Genomic DNA, 23,033 nt, shown 5'->3' with positions numbered 1-23,033 from the left:
GCACATCGCCATGTACCCGTGGTGTCTCTCCCTCTTCTTATAAGAAGACCAGTCATATTGGATTGGGGCCCAGCTCTAATGACCTCATTTTAACTTAATTACCTCTTGAAAGGCCTTGTCTCCAAATACAGTCACATTCTGAGGTCCTGGGGCTTAGGACTTCTGCACAGGAATTTTAGGGGGACGCAGTTCAGCCCATAACAGCTGCCCTCCCTCCCTCTTCCTAAGTGCCCAGTGGTGACATAATACCAAAGAGCATTAACTCTGGGGCCAGACAGCTGTATGACCTTTGGTCAAATTATTTAAATGCTGGGATAGGGAGGGTGGGAGGGAGGGAGACGCAAGAGGGAAGAGATATGGGAACATAGGTATATGTGTAACTGATTCACTTTGTTATAAAGCAGAAACTAACACACCATTGTAAAGCAATTATACTCCAATAAAGATGTTTAAAAAATTATTTAAATGTTCTGCCTCAGTTTGCTCATCCAAAATAAAGGACTAATAATCACACGTGTCCTATTACATAGGGTCGTTAAATGAGTTGATACATCTAAGGCACTTAGAACAGTGCCTGGCACAGAGTGAGCACCGTGTAAGCGTTTATTAAACGTGAAAATCAAAAATGCATTTTTACTAAAGCGTTAGGAGAGTGTTACATGTCACTCTCCCAAAAAATTTGCTTTTTCTAGACAATACTCAACATCAGTGACAGAATCGCCACTTCACAATAGGGGAACCATATATATTTGAGGGTGTGGGCCTTCCAACATTCTTCAAAACGTACTGCGTAGCAAGCACATGATCTACTATAAAATAGTAACAGTAGCCAACATTTATTAAATGCTCACGGGTGTGCTGGGCACCGTGCTCAGGGCTTCCTGGTATGATCTTATTTATGAGGTAGGTACTATTGAAGTAGGTACTATTATTCCCAATTTACAGTTGAGGAAATGGAGGCTCCAAAAAGCCTCATCTCAAGGCCAAGTTCCCCAGTTAGTGAATGAGGAACTTGGTGGGCCCACTCTAAGGTGAGCCAATTTAGGGAATGACTGTCACCTGCAGAGTATTGGCGGGAGAGAAGGAGGTCTTATCTTCTCCCCCACTTTTCCATCACCCCCTGTTCTTCCTCTGCTGAAGGACACGTCCCCAGTGCCCACGGCCAAGGCTGCACCCTCTCTGCTACAGAAAACATCCAAGCTGCCGGGACCCGACCCAGCGGCACCTCACGAGCCCAGCATTTTGAGGGGCAGGCTTCCAAACAGGGTAATAATCGTCCCATTAAAATTAATGTCCATGAAGTGAGCCGTTAAAAGCGTGCAGATTAAAACGGGGGTGGGGGAGAGGGAACTGTTCAATTTAAATCCAAAGGGCTTTTTAAATAGACACTGTATCTTCATTCTTGGAACACTACCCTGGGCAACGGATCAGGTCCCCTCTGCAAAGACTAGGGGGGATTAAGGAGGTGAGTCCCAGGAGAATGGGGAAGTGGTTTCTGGCCAGAAGCAAAGGGAACCAAGGTTTATCCAGGGCCCGCTGCATGCCAGGTGCTTGGCATACATTTCTCTCATTTAATCTCTGCCCTGATCCTGGGAGGGAGGTATTATTATTCCCAGATTACAGGGGGCAGTATAAAACCACGGTTAAGAGTTTAAAGCCTGCGGCAGACTACCCTAATTTAGATCCAGGTTTATTCCTCATTAACTCTGTGATCTGGCAAGAGACCTTGCCTCCCTGTGCCTCAGTTTCCTCATCTGTAAAAACAGGATAGTAACAGCACACTCTTACCACCCTAGAACGTGGAAACTCACTTTAGGCAGTGTAGACAGGGGCCTTAGCCCAGTAACCTACACAGAAGGCACTCAGTAAGTGTTGACCATTATTAAATAGGAGAATTGGGGTTGGGTGGATCTGAAGAACCACCAAGATCACAGAGCACAGCTGGGGTCTGAGCCCTGACCGTGCTGCAGGTCAAGGGGAAATCTCTCCATGATAAATCCAGACCCAAACTAAGTTCATAGTCTTGAAGAATCTTTTCCAAGTGACCAAAGGACTCCTCAGGCCTTGGCAACACCCTGCTGGTGGGAAGAAGAGGATCCGAGCTGCCTCATCAGGACCTAGAAGGCTGGCCTGGAGCCACCTCCAGGCTCCCCCAGTTTCCTGAATCCCCATGGATTCAAGATGGGTGAAGGTCTCATTCTCCTCCAAAGAATCCTGAGAGTCCCTTCACTCATCTGCACCGTCACCAGCATGGACAGTTCCAGATTTCCTAGTCTGGAGGGTCATAGGGGCAGTTCTCGGATTGGAAAAAAAAAAAAAGGAGCTAAAATTCCCTGCCGGCGGCCCCCATCCCCGACCCCGCCGACCCCTTAGCGTCGCCATTGCGCGTTAAATCGGGATCACTGCTAGAAACTAACCCCTGTAGGAAAGTAATCTTGACAAAGGAAGCAGACAAAAATAAGTTTCCTTCTGGAAAACCCCTTGTGAGGGTCTTTCGGGCGGAGGCGCGGTGTGCCGGGAACAGCCGAGACTAAGGGCCGACCCCCTAATCCTCTCCCCGCCTCCATCAAGGTTTCTAGCGGCGCTGTGGGCGTTTAAGGGTCTGGAGGCCTATCTCAGATGGGGGTGGGGTTGTGCGTCGGGTGTGCTCATATCCGCAGCCTACAGGTGCGGAGTCAGACCTGAAAGTAGGCAAGTTGGGTTGAATCCGGCCCTCTCATGAGATTTTGAATCGACGCACCTCCCCCAAACCAAACAATAGCTTCGGAACATTTTTTGAATAATGCAGCCGAATTCGATATCGGCTTCATCCAAAACGGCAAATAAGCCTGCCCCCCTCGCCAAATCGGAATTGGAGCTGAATTCAGGAAAAAGAGACGGAGAAAACCTCCCCTGGCGCTCCACGCCTCCGCGAGGGTCTCCCGCGACCCCTGAAGCCAGAGACCCAAGCGGCCGGTCGCTTTCAGGCGTCCCAGCGCCCCGCGCTCCTCTTCTCCCAACCCGCGAGCCCCCTCACTGCCGGCGCCGCTAGGGTTAAAAGTTACCTCTCGGTTTCTTCTGCCTGCACCCCCCCCCCGGGGCCGGATGATGTAACCCCCCTCCCCGCGCCCTCCCCGCCCCCTCCACCATGTGACACTTTAATTAATAATAGCGCCGTCAGCACAACAAACGCACAACACAAGGAGAAACTTGGTGTCCAGGGGAGGCCCCCAGCGACTGGAGCGCGGCGGAGGCAGGCGCAGAGGCCGAGGCAGAGGAGGCGAGGGGCGGCCCGACGCGGGGAGGGAGAGAGGCGAGCGGTCATGTGCCCGTGCCCCCTGCACCGCGGCCGCGGCCCGCCGGCGGTGTGCGCCTGCAGCGCGGGCCGCCTGGGTCTGCGCTCGTCCGCCGCGCAGCTCACGGCCGCCCGGCTCAAGGCGCTCGGCGACGAGCTGCACCAGCGCACCATGTGGCGGCGCCGCGCGCGGAGCCGGAGGGCGCCGGCGCCCAGCGCGCTCCCCACCTACTGGCCCTGGCTGTGCGCGGCCGCGCAGGTGGCGGCGCTGGCGGCCTGGCTGCTCGGCAGGCGGAACTTGTAGGAACGCGGGGCTTCTTGGTGGGGCCGAAGCCGAGACCCAGCCGGAGCGAGCAACAGGTACGCTAGCGAGCGAGCGCCAGCGCGCGGTGTCTGGGGACTGGAGACTTGCGGCTGGCTTGGGAGCGGGAGAGCCTCAAGTTTGGCGTTCTTCTCTTCCCATCTCCTTCTTCCTCCGCAAGGATCTCGGTCCCCCTCCTAGGCAGTCCCCATCTCTCCTTCCAAGTACCGGCTCCACCGTTTCTGCCCCTTCTCTCCGAGTCCTTAAGCGCATCTTGCCACTCTCTCCATCGGGGTGGCTTTGGGAGGACTTTAGCCTCCGTAAGCCCCACCAGCGGCTCAAGCAAACACACAGTGCAAGTAAAAACTGGGCTTGCTCTGAGAACAGTTATAGGCCAAGCCAAAGAATTATAATCTATCGCGGTTTCAAGACGAGCCCTCAGTCCTCTTTCAGACGCCTGCCACTCCAGAGTCGCCACCGTTTCCATCACCGCCGCTCCAGACCCCCTTCTCCTTAAGTGTCACTTCTCCAGTTTCTGTTGCCCGTCTCCCGGCGCCCCGAGCACTTCTCGCGACTTCCTCCCCCTCCTGGTTCCTGGCCGGCTCCGTCTTTCTCCCTACCTAAAACTTTGCAGTTTTCCTCCGCTCTGGCAACTTCTTCTCCCCTCCAGCGAGGTGTCCCGTTTGAGGAGCTTGGCCTCCTCTTCACCAAACGGAGGAACTGAGATGAAGGAGATGCCCCCAAGTGAGCTGGGATCGGAGGCTCTCAGGGAAACTCCAAGGGGAAGCCTTAATGAAAGAGCATCAGCTGAGCTCTATCTGGGTGCTAGGCCTTGTTGAGGGGAGGAGGTGTTTGAGAGCCTGCAGTATGCTAGGCACTGCACGGCGGGGGTGGAGAGTGAGTATGGAGCTAGTGTGTCTGGTACCAGTAGGAGAAAGGTACTGAGCACCTACTGTGCGCTAGGCCCTTGGGATTGGGGAATTACTGAGCACCAGCTGTGCGCCTGGCACTGTGCTAGGCGTTTTAGGGGAGCAAACGTGTAAGGATCGTCTTTTCAGATTCTGGAATAGAGAGGAGAGCTGCAGTGAGTGCGAGTGGAGAGAATCAGGCTGAGCTTACCAAAGGTGGGTCTAGGGCCGGAAGGTGAAGGTCGAAGGTGAGAAAGCCAGCCTCGGGATGCCATGGCCCACAGAAACCGAGCTCTCGGGTCGCGGCTGAGCCCCGCGGTGCGCCAACACCCTGGGAAGCTGGCGCGGCGCCCGCAGGGAGAGGCGGCAGCCGGAGCGTGGGGGGTGGCAGCGCCCGGGGAGATGCGGGGGTGCGCGGGGTGTGAGCCGGGAGCGCGGGCGACAGATGTCTCGTGGGCCGGCGCAGCCCGGGCGCTGGCGAAGAGAGATGCGCGCTTCGGGACGCTCTCTGCCCGGCTTGGAGGTCACATCCGATTCTCCTCCTCCCGGAGGAGAGGCCCGGGGCTGCCCTCGACCGCAGAAGCCCAGGCTGGGGCCGCCGAATCCTAGAGGCAGGAACAGAATTTTGGATGGGGCACGGGGAGGTGGGGCAGAAAAAGGGAGCCAAGCAAGAGACGCGAAGCCCAAAGTGTGTAATTTAGGGAAAGGCGGAATGAAGGTGGGAAAGGAGGCAAGGAAAAAACGGGCGGCGAGACGAGGAAAGAAAGGCGGGGGAGCTGGAGAAAGAGAGAGTTCCTGGAGAACAAGATAGTGGGAACGTGGATTAGAAAGATGGGAAGCGAGGGGAATCCAGTAGAAATGGGGAGGAGGGCTAGGACACCGCTTCCTCCAGTCTTGGAGACCAGGCGAGGCTGGGGAGGCGCTGCCTTCTCGGGACTAGACGGTGCAGGATGCTGGGCGTCCCACCTAGGGGGCGGAGAGCGCCCACCAGAGCCCGACTGGCGCGCGTCGGGGCCGGGGGTGCTCCCGGGGCCCTCAGGAGTAGGCTGCCGCCCTGGAGGTGGCCCGAAACCTCCGCGAGGGCGCGCGGGGCGAACGCAGCGCGTCTCTCTGAGCTCGGGCGCGAGGAAGGACCCACGCGACAAGGAAGGGGGACGGGAAGGAGTTTTCGCCGGTGCGGCGTCAGCGGATAATTGTCGTCGCAGAGTTTATTTCCCCTTCCTGACTCTGCTTCAGCCCCAGAGCCCCGTGCTACGTCCCGACTCCTCAGCCTACCCCTGGGTTCTCCTCCATCCTGCTGTGTCCTGTCCGGGCGTCCCCAGCAGGCACACCCTCTAGGGTCCTCCCGCCTCGGGTGCCCTGACCCCAGGATGCCCGGCACGGCTTTCCTGCCGCGCTGCACCTCACTCCCTCGGATCGCCGGTAGAATGGTATTGAATAGAATGTGTACCACTACCATCCCGGGGTTCGCCTGGCTGGGTCTCCCAGGCTCGGCCCCTATCACAAGGACTTGGCTTCTCTCGCTGCTACCTCCACCTTGGGGCTTTCTTGTGCTTTGGGCTTAACCGGGGGAAACCCATCTTTCCCCAGCCTTCGGTAAGTTAGCAAGACGTGAAAGGAAATCCCCTGGAGAAAGACAGTTTGTTGAGTTGTGTGTGGTCCTCTCCACATTTCCTACCCCAGAAGAGAAATGGGAATGCTCACAGGGTGCCTTATTGGTTTCAGGGAGGCCTGAATCAGCCATCTAGAGCAGACCATTCTCTTAGGTTAAAGGTGAGCTTAGCTATATGCATGACAGCAGTTTCAACAAGCTTGTTTTGAGCCTCTACTGTGAGCCAGCAATAGTTTTCTTAGAAGTCATCATTAAACAAACAAACAAAAATCCAGCCTCTCCTCTGAGACTCAGTTTTCCCATATGTAAAATGGGGACAATAATAGTACTTAAATGCACAGCTATTGTCAAGAGGGTAAAATGAAGTCATTTACAGAGAGCTCTAGAACAGTGCCTGGCACATAAGAAGTGAATATAAATGTGAGCTGTCATGACTATGATTGTGCATTTAATATCTTTCTTTCCGAAAGCAGACAACACTTTGCCATTGTCATTGCTGGTGATTCCACACTATTCTTACTTGCCATTTTGGGGAATCAAGGCCACCTGGGCCAGGATAGTATAGGGGTTAAGAGCATGGGTTTAGGGATCAGATGAACCTGGATTTAAGTCCCAGCCCAAGAACTTTCTGGCAGTGTGACTTTGGGTAAGAACCGTAACCTCTCTGAGCCTTTATCTGTAAACCGGAGCTGTATCTCTATCAGGATTGTTGGGAGGTTGATAGGAGAGCATCTATTTCACGTGCCCAGTGCAGTGCCTGGCACTTAGTTCAGTTGTCAGAGGATGCTATGAAATGGTTAATGCCATTCAAAGGGGAAACTGAGGCAGAGAGAGTCCACCTGAGTTGTCCCAATGGATCGATCAATGGCAAAGTCAGAACTGGCATTGGAGTCTCTGCCTTTGAAGGCCTGCAGCACACAGCCCGTCGGATGACTTGAGGGATGCGGGGGAGGAGATGATACCAGGGCGGCAAGCAGAAGGGGTGGTGAGCCTCGAATTCCTGCACTAGAGAGATTCCCTTTCTGAGGGAGCCTCGGGGGAAGCTCCTTGGAGGCTGGGGAGGCCTGGCGGAGAATGAGTGTGATTTAACCAGTCACTGCTCCAAGATACAGGAGAGGGAACAAAAGATGCTTTATGGTGAGCTCTGGCTGGTGGAAGCGTGGGAGGGAGAAGTGTCACTTGCCTTGGGTGGGGGTGGGGGGGAGGGAAAGAGAAGGAGGAGGATTCGGGCTGGGGTGGGCAGAACCTTGCCTTAGGACTAAGGAGAGGGGAGAAAGGGGTACTCTGCGCACCCAAGAGGCAACGTAGTCAGTAGCAAGGAAGATAATGGGCCAGCAGGAGCCTGCTTTAATGAGTTAATGACGGTCTGGCCTGCCCGCCAGACATGCTAACTGGTTCTTGGAAGGTATTTGGGGGATTAAGTGGTTAAACCTGGAGGCGCATCCCTCAGGCCTCCCTCCCAGACTGCTGCACCCCTGCCAGGATTACTTTTAGAGCTTGAAAGCCTAGGCAAGGAAGGAAAGGAGTGAGCGGAGGAAGAGACAGCTGTTGGGGAGGAAACCCCCACCGCTGCCCCCCCAGGAAGCGGCCAGATGTGCAGGACGGTGGCAGCCTTCCTGCCACATGGTCGCTGTCTGGAGTCACACTCTTGCCTACTGAGAGGCCAGGACTCAAGTGACTGAGCTGTGGATGTAAAAACAGCCCCACCTGGGAAGAATTAAATACACCCGCAGATACGGGCTGGGTGGATTTGGCAACCGCACCTCTGGGTTTTGAAAAGTCAGCTTTTCAGACCTACATTGGGGGTGGGAGGAGTGGAGTGGGGGCTTCTGTCGCCCTTCTGGTCATCACTGTGTGTGACAGGATTTCATGGTAACAGTGAGCTGCCCCCACACTGTCCCTAGCCCATGGCAACTTGCTTGTCACATAGTAGATACAAAATAACTATGATGAATACATGAATCATTCAGAAACTGTGCACGGTGAGCGTTAGTGTTTCCTAAATTCGGCTTCTTTCACTTTTTCTCCTATTAATTATTGAGTTCCTACTGTGTTCAGGGCATGGTGGACACAGGAAGGACCAAGACATAGAAGCCCCTGCTCTCATGGAGCCTACATTTTAGTGGGAAGAGACAGATGATAAATCAGTAAAGATTGTTCTGGTTATAGCTGCTGTGTAACCAATTACTGCAAAACTTAGTGGCTTAAAACAACTATTCAATTAGGCTCATACATTCTGTGGGTTAGAAATTCAGACAAAGCATAGCAGGGTGACTTGTCTCAGTTCCAGGCTGACTGGGGGCTGGAGTCACGGTGATGGGATCTTCATTTATAGGCCTGGCTGTTGATGCTGGGTGCCAGCTGGGACTGCCAGTCAGAGCATCTACACTCAGTCTCCTCTTGTGGCTTGGGCTTCCCCACAGCATGGCAGCCTCACAGTAGATGGATTCTGACCTGGTATCTTAGAGCTCCGAAGGCAAGTGTCTCGGAGGGTCAGATGGAAGCTGCTTTGCCTTTTTTGACCCAGCTTCAGAAATCACTTTGGTTCAGCCCAGATTTAAGGGGAGTGGAATTAGACACTACCCCATGGGGGAGTGGCAAGGTTCTAGAATAGCCAATGGGAGAGAAGATATTGTCGTGGCCATCTTTGGATTATGCAGTCTAACACAGAATTTCAGAAAGTGTTCAGGGCTCTAAAGGTAACACACGAAGATAACGTCCAGGCACACCTCGGAGACACTGTGGGTTTGGTTCAGACCACTGCAATATGGTGAGTCACAAATGTTTTGGTTTCCCAGTGCATATAAAAGTTATGTTTACATGATACTGTAGTCTATTAAGTGTGCAGTAGTATTACGTCTTTAAAAACAATGTACACACCTCCATTAAAAAATACTTTATTGCTAAAAAATGCTAACCATCATCTAAACCTTCCATAAGTCATAATCTTTTTGCAACAATCACATCAAAGATCACAGATCACCGTAACAAATATAATAATGACGAAAGATTTGAAATATTGTGAGAATTATCCCAATGTGACACAGAGACACGAAGTGAGCAAATGCTGTTGGAAAGAAAGATGGCATCAATAGACTTGCTCGACACAGGGTTGCCACAAACCTTCGATTTGTAAAAAATGCAAACATCTCCGAGGTCTGCCTTTCATAGCGAGAGCCTGGAGCGCTCCTTACCTGCACTGGTTGGAGATGGTCACTTAGAGGAGGAACCAAGGAACCAATGCTGTGAGTGACGAAAAGGAGCCAACCACGTGAGTACCTGGAAGAAAGGTGTTCTGGGGAGGTGAGACTTTGCACCGTGTGCTTGAGGAGGAGGAAAACGAGCAGTGGGCTAAGACCACGTGAACTTGGGGGAGAGGAAGACAGAGGGCAGGCAGGGGCCAGATCAGGCCATGGTAGGGACGTTGAGTTTTGTTGTCAAGGGATTCACAAGTGCTGACAGTACATGAAGAGGTGCTTTATAAGAGGAGAATTAGATGTGATGCAATGAACTACTCATCCTCATGCATTTGCAAATATGAATTGAGCACCAGCTCAGGGCTAGGCACCAGGATGCAGGGATGCAGAGATGAGTAAGTCCCAGAACCTGGCCTCAGATGCTCCTAGACCTCAGGAGCGGGAGACCCCAGCTCTGACCCCCACTCCAGCCTACTCTCACTGGAGGAGACCTCCCACCAAGGTCTGAGAGATTCTGGCCCCTGTGCCAGCTCTGCCCAGCCCTCAGTGCCCTCAGAAGTTTGTGGATACTGGCTGGATTTCCATTCAATTCTGTATTGTCTCCCCTCCCTCCTTCCTGCTTTAAACTGGTGCCCTGCAGTTGGGTGAGGGATCTCTGTTTTAGGCCACATCAGTGAGATGTGTCCTTTTAGTACTGCTGGATACCCAGGAAGAGAGAAAGCTCCTTTCCCTGCCCTGTGGAGAGAAAATTGGCTGCCCCACAGGGTGTTGCCATCTTTGAACTTTTGCCCCACAGGCCATGGACTTGAGCAAGATGGAATTAAATTGTTTTGGGAAACTTAATAATAATAATAAAATAATAATGTAATATTCCTTTTTTTAAGAAAAAATAGCTTTTTCTTGATTACAAAAAATATTACAAGCACGTTATCAAATACTTGGAAAATACTGAAAAAAAGAAAGATTTAATCGATTGTTTTTATCTCACTACCCATTGTTAACATTTTGAGAGGTTTCTTTCCATTTAAAAAAAAATGCACCGAGAGGTACTTTAACAAGTAGAATCCCTCTAAATGCATTCTCTGTAATTTGACTTTGTCATTATATCATGGACATTTCTCCATGCTTTATAGTATTTTCTATGACACGCTTCTTTTTTTTTTTTTTTTTTTTTGGCGGTATGCGGGCCTCTCACTGTTGTGGCCTCTCCCATTGCAGAGCACAGGCTCACGGGCCCAGCCGCTCCGGGCATGTGGGATCTTCCTGGACTGGGGCACGAACCCGTGTCCCCTGCATCAGCAGGCGGACTCTCAACCACTGCGCCACCAGGGGAGCCCTACAACATGCTTCTTAGAGGTTGCTTAGTATTTCTGTTTAGGTCTTCCACGATTTACCTTCTCAGGCAGCTATTATTGGACATTTAGACAGTTTCCAGTGTGATGCAGAACATCCTTGGGTGTAACTCTGGATACACCACAGGTGATTTTCTTAAGAATGCCCACAAGTGGAACTTTGATATCAGAAGTGTAGGTAAACATTCTTTTATTATAAAGGTTGTCTAAAAGAGTACAAGATCTTGTAGTTTCTAGATAAACTCTGCTGCTTGTTCCCTTTTCTCATTTACGTCCCTGGCCACCATCCATAATGTGGTTGTTGGCTTGTCTGTGGAGCAGGCTGTTACCATCCCCAGCTAAATCTGTGTTATCTTTTTCTGGAATATCCTTCATGGACCGCATCTCTAGCCATTGTTGGAGTGCATGAGTGAGATGACTGCTGACATGCCCATTCCAACTTCAGGGAAAGGCTGCAAGTCATAGCAGTGTCACTAAGAGTTTGAAGAGCTTCTCTGCCTGCCTGGCTGTACTTGGATCTGGTGCATGGTACTTAATAAATACTGTAGGATGCTAACATATTGATGGTGGGGAAACTTAGACAAAGTGAGTTTGGAGGGGTCTTCAGAGGGTGGGAATGTGTCAAGGGCCACGGGATAGATTTAAGAAGAGATAGTGTTTTCAAAGATACCCCAGATTTATAATGTTTCAGGCTGTTGGCACACCATGGGGCCTCATTCTTGACTCAGAAGATTTAACTGCTGGTAACTGTTTATCTAATTCACCCAGATTTTATGCCGAGGTAGGACAGCTTGATGGACGGTGACATGAACTTTGGAGTCAGGCTGACTTTCAGATCCGGTCCTGATCGGCCATTTCCCAGTTATGTGACCTTAGGCATGTCCCTCTACCTTCTGAGCAGTATAAGGCATATCACTGCCGTTCAGAAAAGGGTAAATGATAGTGCAGGATATGTGTTGTTCTTATTTGGTGTAAATTTCAGTCCACGGGCCCATATTCAGAGTATGGTGGCAACTCTTAGGGGACTTTTCTGAGCTTTTTGTACAAAGCAGTTGCTAATCCTGCCCCCGCCCCCAACAGCCTTCTTAAGCCACTGCGCCGGGGCTGGGGGAACCTCCAGGACAGGACTCCCCAACCTGGGGGACACTAGCCTCCAGGTCCCGTGAGGGCCCCAGTCCTGGCTTTTTGTCCATCACTGTATCCCAGCACCTGGCATGGTGACCAGTGCAGAATGGGCATTCACTAACTACTGAATGAATGGATGGATGAATGAGTAAATGAATGAATGAATTTGGGAGAGGCTCAGGGAATTGGGGACACCCCCCCAGAAATGAGACATAAAATTGGCTGACTTCATACCCCTCTATTCGCCGCCCCCGCCCCCCGACTTCAGAGAGAAATCATTGCTTTGATCTCAAAAGTATGACCCAAAGAGATCACTGTTCTAAAAACACAGCCAGAAATAGACAGGACTTTAGAAACCACCTGACGCAACTCCCTCACCTTATAGATGGGGAAACCAAGGCACAGAGATGGCTTCTGAAGGTGAAAATGAGGTGGGCTTACATGCCAGCTGTCTCTGTCGAAGAATGTCTTAGCGTCTAGGCAGAAGTCGAAACCTGGTAGTTTCCTGGCTGTAATTGGCCTGCCATTTAGCTTTATTTGACTTGCATGTCTTCCGCCACACGCTTAAAAATCAGGCACTTTGGGCTTCCCTGGTGGCGCAGTGGTTGAGCGTCCGCCTGCCGATGCAGGGGACGCGGGTTCGTGCCCCGGTCCGGGAGGATCCCACATACTGCGGAGCGGCTGGGCCCGTGAGCCATGGCCGCTGGGCCTGTGCGTCCAGAGCCTGTGCTCCGCAACGGGAGAGGCCACAACAGTGAGAGGCCCGCGTACCGCAAACAAACAAACAAAAATTAGGCACTTTCATATTGAAGTCCAGGTTTCCAGTTTTTATTGAAAAAACTGGAAAGAAAAAGAAAGATCTAACAATACCAAGTCCCATGTGGCAGCAAAAAGCTGGAGATGAGTGTCAGAAACCTCTTTAGATGGGACACAAACTCTTCAGTGACCCTGGCCCCTCCTGGGCACATGTTACTGGGGCCAATGCATTTAAGTTTATGACCTCTGGTTTTGGAGACCACCCTGCCAGACTTCCCTTGATGCGTAGACACACCCACACTTGTATGCTATTTTAAATAAATGAGATCATACTGTTTATGCTATTTTGTAATCTGTTTCTTCCCCAATAAAAATAGGTTGCTGAGATGTTCCCATGTCAACAGAGGTTTTCATCATCTTTTTTTATGGCTGCATGGTGTTCCGTTGCTTGGATGGACCACGATTTCCTTATTTGGTCACATCCCCAGGGATATTTACGCTGTTCCCCATTTTCTGATAGTTCGTAAGTGAGGTTTAGTGAACATTCTTGTTTGGACAACTTTGCAAAAAAAAAACACAAAAAACTGAAGTTCCGGGCTTCCCTGGTGGCACAGTGGTTGAGAGTCCGCCTGCCAATGCAGGGGACGCGGGTTCATGCCCCGGTCCGGGAGGATCCCACATGCCGCGGAGCGGCTGGGCCCGTGAGCTATGGCCGCTGGGCCTGCGCGTCCAGAGCCTGTGCTCCGTGGCGGGAGAGGCCACATCAGTGAGAGGCCCGCGTACCGCAAAAAAAACCAAAAACAAAACAAAAAAAACTGAAGTTCCTAGAGGTGAACTTGTTGGGTGAAAGAATATGTGTGTTGTAACATGTGATACATAAGGTGAGATTGCTTTAAGAAGGGTCTGTCCATTTGGTTTGGTGTCGATTGTGTGCTGTGCTACCCCCAACTTCTCAGTGCTTATTCTTTTGGACATCAAGTTAGTTTGGCATTCAAGGCCCACCTGCCAGAACTTCATAGTGGGCAGAGTTCTGAGATCTCTGGGCTGTCTCCACAGACTTCATATAATCAATAACTCTTCACTGATAGCATTGATAACTATTCACAGATAACAGGGGCAATAGATAGATAGGCAGAGAGAAGGAAGCACATCTTCCAGGAGCTGCCAATGGCCTCTTCCTTTCTCATACACCCCACACCTAGCCTTCTGCTCTTTTAGTCCCCTCAGCCACCGTCTCCTCAGAGCCCAGTGTCCTAACTGGCCAGCATGAGCTACATGGACAGAGATTTAAATGCTAACATGGACCAGAGCATCTTCCCTCTAGGAGGATTCCACATGGAGAGCTTTGTACCCATGATTCTTAGACATCAGGACCGACCACTGGTACCATTTGAACTCCATGGTCAAAATCAACCCGCTGAAACCAAAGATGGAAGAGTGGGTAATAAGAACCTGCTGTCTAGCACAGGAAACTCTACTCAATACTCTGTAATGACCTATATGGGAATAGAATAAAAAAGAGTGGATATATGTACATGTGTAACTGATTCACTTTGCTGTACAGCAGAAACTAACACAACATTGTAAATCAACTATACTCCAATAAAAATTAATTTAAAAAAAACAAAGATGGAAGAGTGGGGAAGTTCCCACCATTATTCACGTGCTCACTTAGCCATTGTCACTCAACAGGTTGAACTGAACACCTGCTCTGTGCAGGGCACGGTGCTGAGCCCTGAGGATGAAATGGTGGGTCAAGGGGAGAGACAAGTGTGTGTAAATGCACAGAAAGTATTCTGGGGGGCTTAAGGGTGAAGTGAAGGCGGCTTTCCTTTTATTTCTATATCCTTCTCTGCTATTTGAACTTCTAACTTATCACATATGCAAACGGCAAGAGCAAAAAAGATTTTTTTTTCAACTAAAAATTGGGACCTCTTAGGAGGGAACCCAAGAGTCCTAACTCTTCTCAGATGTAGGGAAAAGGGGGTGAGGCTCCTGCTCTAACGCTGCAGCGGGATTCACAGCTCACAGCTCTCCACCTGCAGCGCCCCAGCCCAGGCAGCGGTCTCTCGAGGCTTCTTCCCCCTCTGTCCCCCGCCCCTCCACTCTGTGGGCGCAAAGTGGAAATAGGGACATTTAAGAACAGGCATTTCATGAATCTCTTCAGTTGTGAGCTTTGGTTGTGAGTCAGCATTTGAGAAAGTGCTTTATGAGCCAAGTTGGAGGAAAAACATCCCAGGGGCAGTTCAAGTGGTTCATAGGGAGCTGTGGACTTTATGTTTTTAAACTAGTTTAAAATTGTACAATGACTCCTTACTCCTTTCAAAAAAAGAAAAGAAAAAAATAACATAAACAATACAGAAGTAAAGTATACAAAGTAGAGCGCTGTAATTGTTCTTTTACTCCACCCCCAAAGCCACTCCCCTGGGGTAACTTTCAGTCTGGAGTATATAACAACAATAACAATAATAATAACAACAAATGCAGACCTTATTATGTGCTGGACTTCTAAGTCCTCACATATGTTAACACTTTCAGTCCTTACATCAACACAGTAAGATTGGATATACTGCCCCACCTTTTTCGTATAAGGAAACTGAGACCCAGAGAGGTTAATAACTGGCCTAAGGTCACACAGCTTTTAAGTGTCTGAATCAGGATTCCAACCCAGGTGTCGAGCTCCAGAGTCTAGGCTCTTAACCATTATACGATTTTGCCTCTCTGCCATACTTTTTATATGGATATATAGATAGAGACAGCTATCTGTGTACGCACACACACATATTCATTAAAGGAAAAAAATCTGGGGCATTTGCTCTTTTCAATTAAAAATCATAGCCATCTTTCTGTCTCAGTACATTTAGATTTACCTCTTTCTGATAGGCAGGTGGCTTAATTTGTTAATCCAGTCTCCTGTCAATAAACACATGGGTTGTTTCCAAACTACAGATTTGTAATAAATTCCAAATTTATTACAAATAAAGCTGGAGGGAACATCCTTGAGCACGTTTATCTGACTGCTTCTGTGGGCTAGTGGAGGGTGTCCAACTTAAAGTCCCCCAGAAGAAACAAACAAAAAAAAGAGTTATACTTACTGACATAACATATCCTGAAGTGAAAAAAATGCCAACTAAAAAACGAACAAACAAATCCTCCAGAAGTGTATACATAGGCCCACCCTCTGTGGAGCGTGCTGTCGTGGTGTTGATGCCGTGCAGAGGTGTGCTTCTAATATTCATCCTTCACTGTGGACGCCAACCGGTAACCAGTACACAAACGGGCACAGGAATTTGTCCATTTAGCAGCCCTGGGAAACCCTTAGAAAGACTCATTATATGCTCAATGATTTACAGGTAGGAAAAGTGAAAATCAGTTGCTGGTCCTAGTTTTGCAAGGAAACAATACAGTTTCTCGCCTGATGCCACTGTTATTTTCCCTTCGTCATCTCCATTCAACTCAGGTATCAACACAGCCTCAATTGTCACAACTTTCAGATGCAGTTCCCTGCTCGTCAGGGTCCCCTGTTTGAGCCATACTTGTCACTGCCCTTGCGCCTTGCTTAGGCCCTTTCCCCACCTAAACGATCCTGCCTTCTTCCAAATATGGCAAAAACATTGTCTGGGGCTTCCCTGGTGGCGCAGTGGTTGAGAATCTGCCTGCCAATGCAGGGGACACGGGTTCGAGCCCTGGTCTGGGAAGATCCCACATGCCGCGGAGCAACTAGGCCCGTGAGCCACAACTACTGAGCCTGCGTGTCTGGAGCTTGTGCTCCACAACAAGAGAGCCCACGACAGTGAGAGGCCCACGAACTGTGATGAAGAGTGGCCCCCGCTCGCTGCAACTAGAGAAAGCCCACGCACAGAAACGAAGACCCAACACAGCCAAAAATAAATAAAATTAAATAAACAAACAAACCAGTTAATTAAAAAAAAAATTGTCTGTGTATCTTCAAGGCCCAGTTCAAATCCCGCTTCCTCTCTGAAGCTTTCCTGGTGAGTGTAACCGCATATCGACTTCTGGGCTCTAAACACACCCAGACCAATGTGTCTGCACACTCATTGTCTGCAGACAATGGTCTTTTACAGTCCTGGCCTCTGGCATTTCATGTCTTCCCCAGTAAGACTGGAGGCCAATTGAGGGCAGGCACTGAGCTTTATCTTGTGCAGAGAACAATGCTTAGCATGAAGTCAGCACACTCCATAGCACACAGTAGGTGCTTAATAAACGTGGTTTCTTTCTCACCCTCCATCGTTCCTTTTTTGTACCCATGCTTAAGGCAGCATAATCACCTCAGGCTAATGCTGCAGGGTTCCACTGACTTTAACTCTATAGGTCAGTATGACTAGACACCAACAAAGTGAGATTTTTAGGGGTTACAGAAGCTGGTTTCCATGAACTAAATTGAGTGTGCTTCTCAGTTGAGTTGACGGTGACTCTGAGTCAGTACTCCATGAAAACATCTAGCAGCTACACAGTAAAGCAGAATGCCTTCTTCGCTTGTGCCCTGATGGGACAGGAGGGGAACGGGGTGGGGGTTGGTGGTTGGCGGGCTGCAGGGGTCTTCTCCCTCCACCTGAGCAGGTCAAAAGCAAAAGGTTTGAAGTTGCTGATTCAGATCCTTGTGACCAGCAGCTAAGGTCGATTGTGGGGTCCATGTGATTATGGACGCAGTTGTATGTATCGGTCAGGTCCAAGTAAGAGGCAGAGAGCACCTCCAAACTGAGTAATCAGAGGAGAATTTAGTAAAGGTTCGATGGCAAAGTGTGCGCAGGGTTTAGGAAATCAGTGAGGGATCCTGCAGCCCCACTCCCAGGTTGGCAGCCCCCCTGGCCTAAAGGCAAGGCGAGGGGACAGGACCCAGAGCCTGGAGAGGGGCCTGGAGCTGCACCAGAGAGCTTCCTGGCAGGTACTCCAGCCGACCTGTGGCCCTGTCTCGCCGTGCCATTGCCACCTTCTGTGAACCAGACTCCAGAGGAGGCCAGAGGCCAAGGGAGGCTGTTGGTGCAGTTCATACAAGTCAATATCCCGGACTTTTGTCCACTTGAAGGTCATAAAGTCATCTCTCTCCTACACCATGTGGTTTGTATCACGCACATGGCAGTTTTCCCACCACCTGCTTTAGAGTAATGTACGAATTGTGTTTATCTCCTCTGCTGACTCTCCAACCTCATCTCCCCCCTGGCCCCAGGGCCCAGCCTTTGCTTGCGGCTCATTGAGCTCCCTGACCTAGTCATGGTCTGTCCTTCCTCTGTGTCCTTTTTCTTCTCCCTTCCTCCCCGCCTCTCTTCATCCCCTTCCTGTACTCCCTCCCTCTCCTCCTCTCCCTCTTCCTCTCCTCCTCCTGATATACTTCACATCCTTTTCCATTATCTTCGTGTGTTACCTTTAGAGCCCTGAACACTTTCTGAAATTCTGTGTTAGACTGCCTAATCCAAAGATGGCCACGACAATATCTTCTCTCCCATTGGCTATTCTAGAACCTGGCCACTCCCCCATGGGGTAGTGTCTAATTCCACGCCCCTTAAATCTGGGCTGGCTTGTGATCTGCTCTGAACCAAAGTGATTTCTGAAGCTGGGTCAAAAAAGGCAAAGCAGCTTCCATCTGACCCTCCGAGACACTTGCCTTCGGAGCTCTAAGATGCCAGGTCAGAATCCATCTACCGTGAGGCTGCCATGTTGTGGAGAAGCCCAAGCACAAGTCAGTGGTGTTTATTATATTTCCAGAGTTGTGCAGCCGTCCCCGCAATCAATTTTAGAGCATTTTCAGTTCCCCAACAGAAGCCTCGTGCCCATTAGCATTTAGTCCCCAATTGCTTACATTCCTCCCCAGCCCTGGGCAACCACAAATCTGCTTGCTTGCTTTATAGATTTGTTTATTCTAGACATTTCCTGTAAATGGAATCATACAACATTTGTCCCTTTCGCGTCTGGCTTCTTTCATTTAGCAGCATGTCTTCAGGGTTCATCCGTGTTGTAGCATGTGTCAGCGATTCATTCCATTTTATGGTCAAATAATGTTCCATTGTATGGAAATACCCTACTTATTTATGCATTCATCAGGTGATGGGCATTTGGGTTGTTGCCACTTTGGAGCCATTATAGATAATGCTGCTCTGAACATTTGTGTACAAGCTTTTGCATGGATATATAGTTTCCATTCTCTTGGGTATGCACTGTTTTTCTCTGCCGTGCCGGAATACCTCCCCTTATCCTGGCTAATTCACTGGCATCGTTCAGTACTCAGCAGGGGTCTTCCTCTTTCTCTGACTTCCCCTCCTCCCTCATGAGCTGCCTCTCCTGTGGGCTCCCATAGCCCATGTCTACCCAGATTGCAGGCTCTTCCCATGACACTGTCATTATTGATTTCATCTCATCTCCCTTTGTTGGCTTTTGAGCCCCTTAAGGGTAAGAACTGTGTCATTGGATCTGTAACACCTAGTATGGTGCTTGGCATGTTCGTCAATGAATGAGTGAATGGATGGGTGGGTGGGTGGATGGATGACAGCAGAGACTGTCCTACAAGTCTGCCTTGAATATGGATCTATGAAATGAATAGATGATGGTCCCGTTCCTGACACGGAGGAGCAAAAAATGTAATGTGTCTCCACATCGTCTTTTTAAATCACAGAAGATGCCTATGTAAACGTGTAGGTCTGAAAACAAGAGGGGTGTGTGTGTGTGTGTGTGTGTGTGTGTGTGTGTGTGTGCGTGCACGTGCACATATATGTTTAAGGAAGGCTGCTATATGGACAGAGCTTTGGCGGGAGGGGCAGCACCAAGACTAGCTTTGGGGGAACATTTCCTTCCAAATCAGAGCTTTGGTATCTAGCAGCTCTCGCCTATCCCCCTCCCCCTCCCGACAAGCGGAGCTGGCTGTGCAGCGGCCCAAGGCGCTGACGTCATCCCCAGTGGCTGTCTGCACGTGCCTACTGACTGAAATACAAATCTTTATTTCTGCAGGTTGGTGAAAACCCTGTGTCCTTGGAGAAAGCCGGTTCCCATTTTCCTGAGGGGGGAGCCCAGAGCTTGAAAGGCCGCAGTTGGCACTTCGAGAAGGAAGTGGAGAATAAAGACGGCGCCTGGAGCAATAGTAGCAACGCGGAATGGGACTGGGGAAGCCCTCTTTGATATCCAGCTGCAGAAACAGACACCCCAACGCTATTTACATACAGCTCTATATATATATAGAAAAAGAAAATATGAATATTATTCTTCAGTGCATGCCTTGTCGAGGATGTGGTCCCCTCCCTTTTCTGCACCTTCCGATGTGAACTTTGATGCTCTTTCATGTCTGGGGCACTGGAAGAGAGATGCTTACTGTGTACCTAGAAATTTTGCAAAGACTGGTGGGAATTAGCCTCAGAGGCGACCAACTGCCTGGGAAGGGATGCCGGTGGAGGAGGAGGTGAAAGTGCAAAAAGCAAAATAGAAAACAAAAAGTGAGGACTCAGGGCCAATTTTGTAGGGGCAGTCTGGGACACCTCCATTTCTAAGTCTTGACAAGTCCTAGCCTCTCTCTACCTACCTAGATAGATGGCTAGTCCCACTGTCATCAAGACAAATGGCATTCCCCACCCCCCCTACCAATCTGGTGTCTCTGGTGCTTCGCTTAAATTTTGCTGGTGCTACATGTGTTCTTGCTGGTGCTGTCATGGTATGCTGTTGCCAGACCTGCAAGGCCAGGGGACGAGAGAGGTTTCTATTTTGCTGTTTCAGATTCTTATTTTAAAGGAATCAGTCACAAAAGTGCCACTTGAGAGTCTTTTCTCTTTCTCTATGTGGGGATGAATACACGGAGGTGTTTTGGAGCAAACCTTGGGCTCTGGGAGGGAGGAAGGGTGGGTGATGGCACTGAGTGGCTTGCTGGTTAAGGGGTGGAAAACTGACCTCACGTGTGACTTGTTTGCTGCCTCCTCCGCCCGCAAGTACCCTGTGAGTTCAGACCACAGCCTCCCCGACTCCCCAAGGGGATTTCAGGGCTTAGGTTTTATGGATTGAAGAGCCAAGAAATGGCTACCTTCTGGTCAAGGGTGAATTATAAGCTAGGGACGTTGGGGGAGGGAGAGGGTCATTTCAATGAAATGCACCAGCATCTCACTTTCTGAGGGTCTGATTTTTTTTCTTTTTCCCCAGGATAAGCTACTATTTTCAGAAGTTTCTAGAAGGGCTAAAAAAAGATGTGTGCTGGACTGAGACTTGGCTGCAAAGACTCTTCAGGGAGTCATGATTATGTTTTGCTTTCATTAAAAAAAAAATCCAACAACAGGTATTATTCCTCTGTGCAGGGCTCACACTGCCCTTTTCAAAGCTGAGATGGTGAGGCACGAGGCTGCAGGTTCAGTCATTCTACAAGGCTGGATTTGCAGGTCACCACGCGGTACCTGTGGAGAGGGGGTCTGCTGGTCTGGTCTGCAGACACTCTTCCAGTCCTAAGAAACCAGCAGAGGGACCAGCCGTTTTCAGGTTGACATGGGTCTGAAACGGCAATTCTTTCTCATGGGCGTTGCTGAAAATTACCAGGTCCTTTAGAATGCAGGGGCTTTCAGGGCTGCTGCAAGCTGAGAGCTGTCTTTGTTTAAAAAGAAAAATAAATCCATGCCTTATGTTTTCCTAAGTAGCCCTTTAAAGAAAAATGCAACCCAGAACTGCTGAATGTGAGGGCAGCTTCCCACCCACCCCCTCCCCACGGCCGCCCCCCGACAGCTTGGAACTCGGCAAAGCCAAAAAGAAAGCTTGTTTATAGAGAATTTGTTTCCCTTCATGGCTGGAGCCCTTCCTGCAGTTATGTTTACAGGGGATGAGTGTGTAGGCAAGGTCGTCAGGGAGCAGCAGGTGACATCCCCGCCAAGCCGTGAACTCAGAGAAGGCAAATTCATTAGAATGATATGAAATACAGTCTCTGCTTTTATTTAGTCACTTTCCTAGCCAGACGCTAGACTTTCCAGCTGACCCCATTTTCTGGGGAGGGGGTTTTCATTACTGTAGTTGTACGCGATCGTAGCTCTCTGCTGCTTTAAGGCTGAACCTTCAAGACCACAGTGGGGACGTGCTGACTACCTAGACACAGGTTAAAGGTCAGAGGATCCTTTTTTTCGACCCTGACTAGCTTATGACATTCCCGCTGGAGGATCCAAACTCCAAATGCTGGGGTTTCAGGCAATTTTGATTTCAATGAAGCCACATCGCTTGAGAGAACCGGGCACCCAGGACCCTCCTCATGGAGCTTTACAGCCAAGTCCCTTGTACATATTCTCTTATATTATTAGAAACTGTGTATTTATCTAACCCTGGCTTTTTCTTGCACATCATTAATTTGAGTGCATTTCTCAAATGCCCCGATTTTTGACAAGGGGTTGTTTTTAATGCTTGTTTTTATATGAGATTTGACTTCTTGATGGACATTTGTATTAGGAAATTGAAGCATGATATATATGTATATATTGTCTCCACCGTCTCTCCTGTTGCATTACTTGGATTGCATGAGATAGTGGGGTGGTGGTTTTTTTTAAAAAAAATATTTCCACAGTGTGCAAAGTGCTGGCACCATTCCCCCCCCTCCCTGGCTTTTCTCTGGCTGCCAAGGAGTCATTGATTTTGATTAGCTTCACTGCAGAGCGTCTGTGAAGAGAGAGAGAGAGAGAGGGAGGGAGGGAGGCTTTGAAATAAATTTTAAAAAAGACCTCATATCAGGTTTCAGCAGACAGCAGTGTGTGTGTGTGTGTGTGTGTGTGTGTGTGTGTGCAAAGCAGAGGGGGGCTTCTGAGATCATCGTTTAGGTAGCTTGCTGCATAATGAGGTGAGAAGCAAACAGAAGGGCCTCCTCCTTTCTGGTTGCTCTCAGAGGGTGAGGGTACGGGAGCCACAGGGATTGGAAGCTCTTGGGACCTCAACATTCCAAATTAGATCCATTCCCTTCTGGAAGGTTCTCTCCCTTACCCCAATGCCCACGAGCAAGTAAGATCTCTTTTCCCCTTTTCAGTTTTGGGTTCCATTTCATAGTCCCTTGAGCATAGCTCGATTAACGGTTTCTTTGGAGGAGCCCTGCACCTCTCTGGCTGCTGTCCATGGTCCTAGGCTGTACGTCTCCTAGAACCCAATTCCCATTTTGCTCCTCTTTCATTGGGATCCTGGAGACGTTTTTTCCACTTCTTCCAGTGATCTCGTTTTTAAATTCTTTTCTATTTTGATGAGGGGAAAAGGGTGATTTAAACAATACGGTCACAGTACAATGGAGCTGTGACTTTGGTTTCACAATTTATATGTCTGATCTCACGTACTCCTAGCTTTATTATCATGTTTCTGACAGTGACAAAATACCACTTCCCCTTGCTTGGGAAATTGAGGGAGTCCTCCTCTGATGCTACCCAAGTGTCTTTTGGGGACACTGGCTTGCCATTGTGGACTTATTGAGTGTCCACCTGGTATTAGAAGTTGCAGTGACCAGAATACAGGTTTTGTTCTTCCGTGTGGATACCATTTCCTTTTCTGAATGTCCCCTTAAGTCCACC

The 23,033-nt window shown here is 49.6% G+C and overlaps 2 protein-coding genes across 2 annotated transcripts in view; one reads left to right on the top strand and one right to left on the bottom strand.

Annotated features, from left to right (window-relative positions):
• Positions 1–3,204: 3,204 nt before the first annotated feature.
• On the top strand, positions 3,205–22,171 carry HRK (harakiri, BCL2 interacting protein). The gene is made up of 2 exons (XM_060311030.2): positions 3,205–3,634; positions 19,486–22,171. The coding sequence occupies exon 1, from the start codon at positions 3,303–3,305 to the stop codon at positions 3,576–3,578; it is 276 nt and encodes a 91-aa protein (XP_060167013.1). The 5' UTR covers positions 3,205–3,302; the 3' UTR covers positions 3,579–3,634; positions 19,486–22,171.
• The window catches only part of RNFT2 (ring finger protein, transmembrane 2), a 66,706-nt gene continuing 65,001 nt past the window's right edge, over positions 21,329–23,033 (bottom strand). Inside the window, exon 11 of the mRNA XM_060311024.1 lies at positions 21,329–22,143. Within this exon, the coding sequence (XP_060167007.1) occupies positions 22,111–22,143 (33 nt within the window). The 3' untranslated portion in view covers positions 21,329–22,110. The remainder of the gene's footprint in view (positions 22,144–23,033) is intronic.

Source organism: Globicephala melas, chromosome 13, assembly GCF_963455315.2.
Source record: "Globicephala melas chromosome 13, mGloMel1.2, whole genome shotgun sequence".
NCBI lineage: Eukaryota > Metazoa > Chordata > Mammalia > Artiodactyla > Delphinidae > Globicephala > Globicephala melas.
Note: the sequence above shows the minus strand (reverse complement) of the source record. Positions and strands in the feature narration are given on the sequence as shown.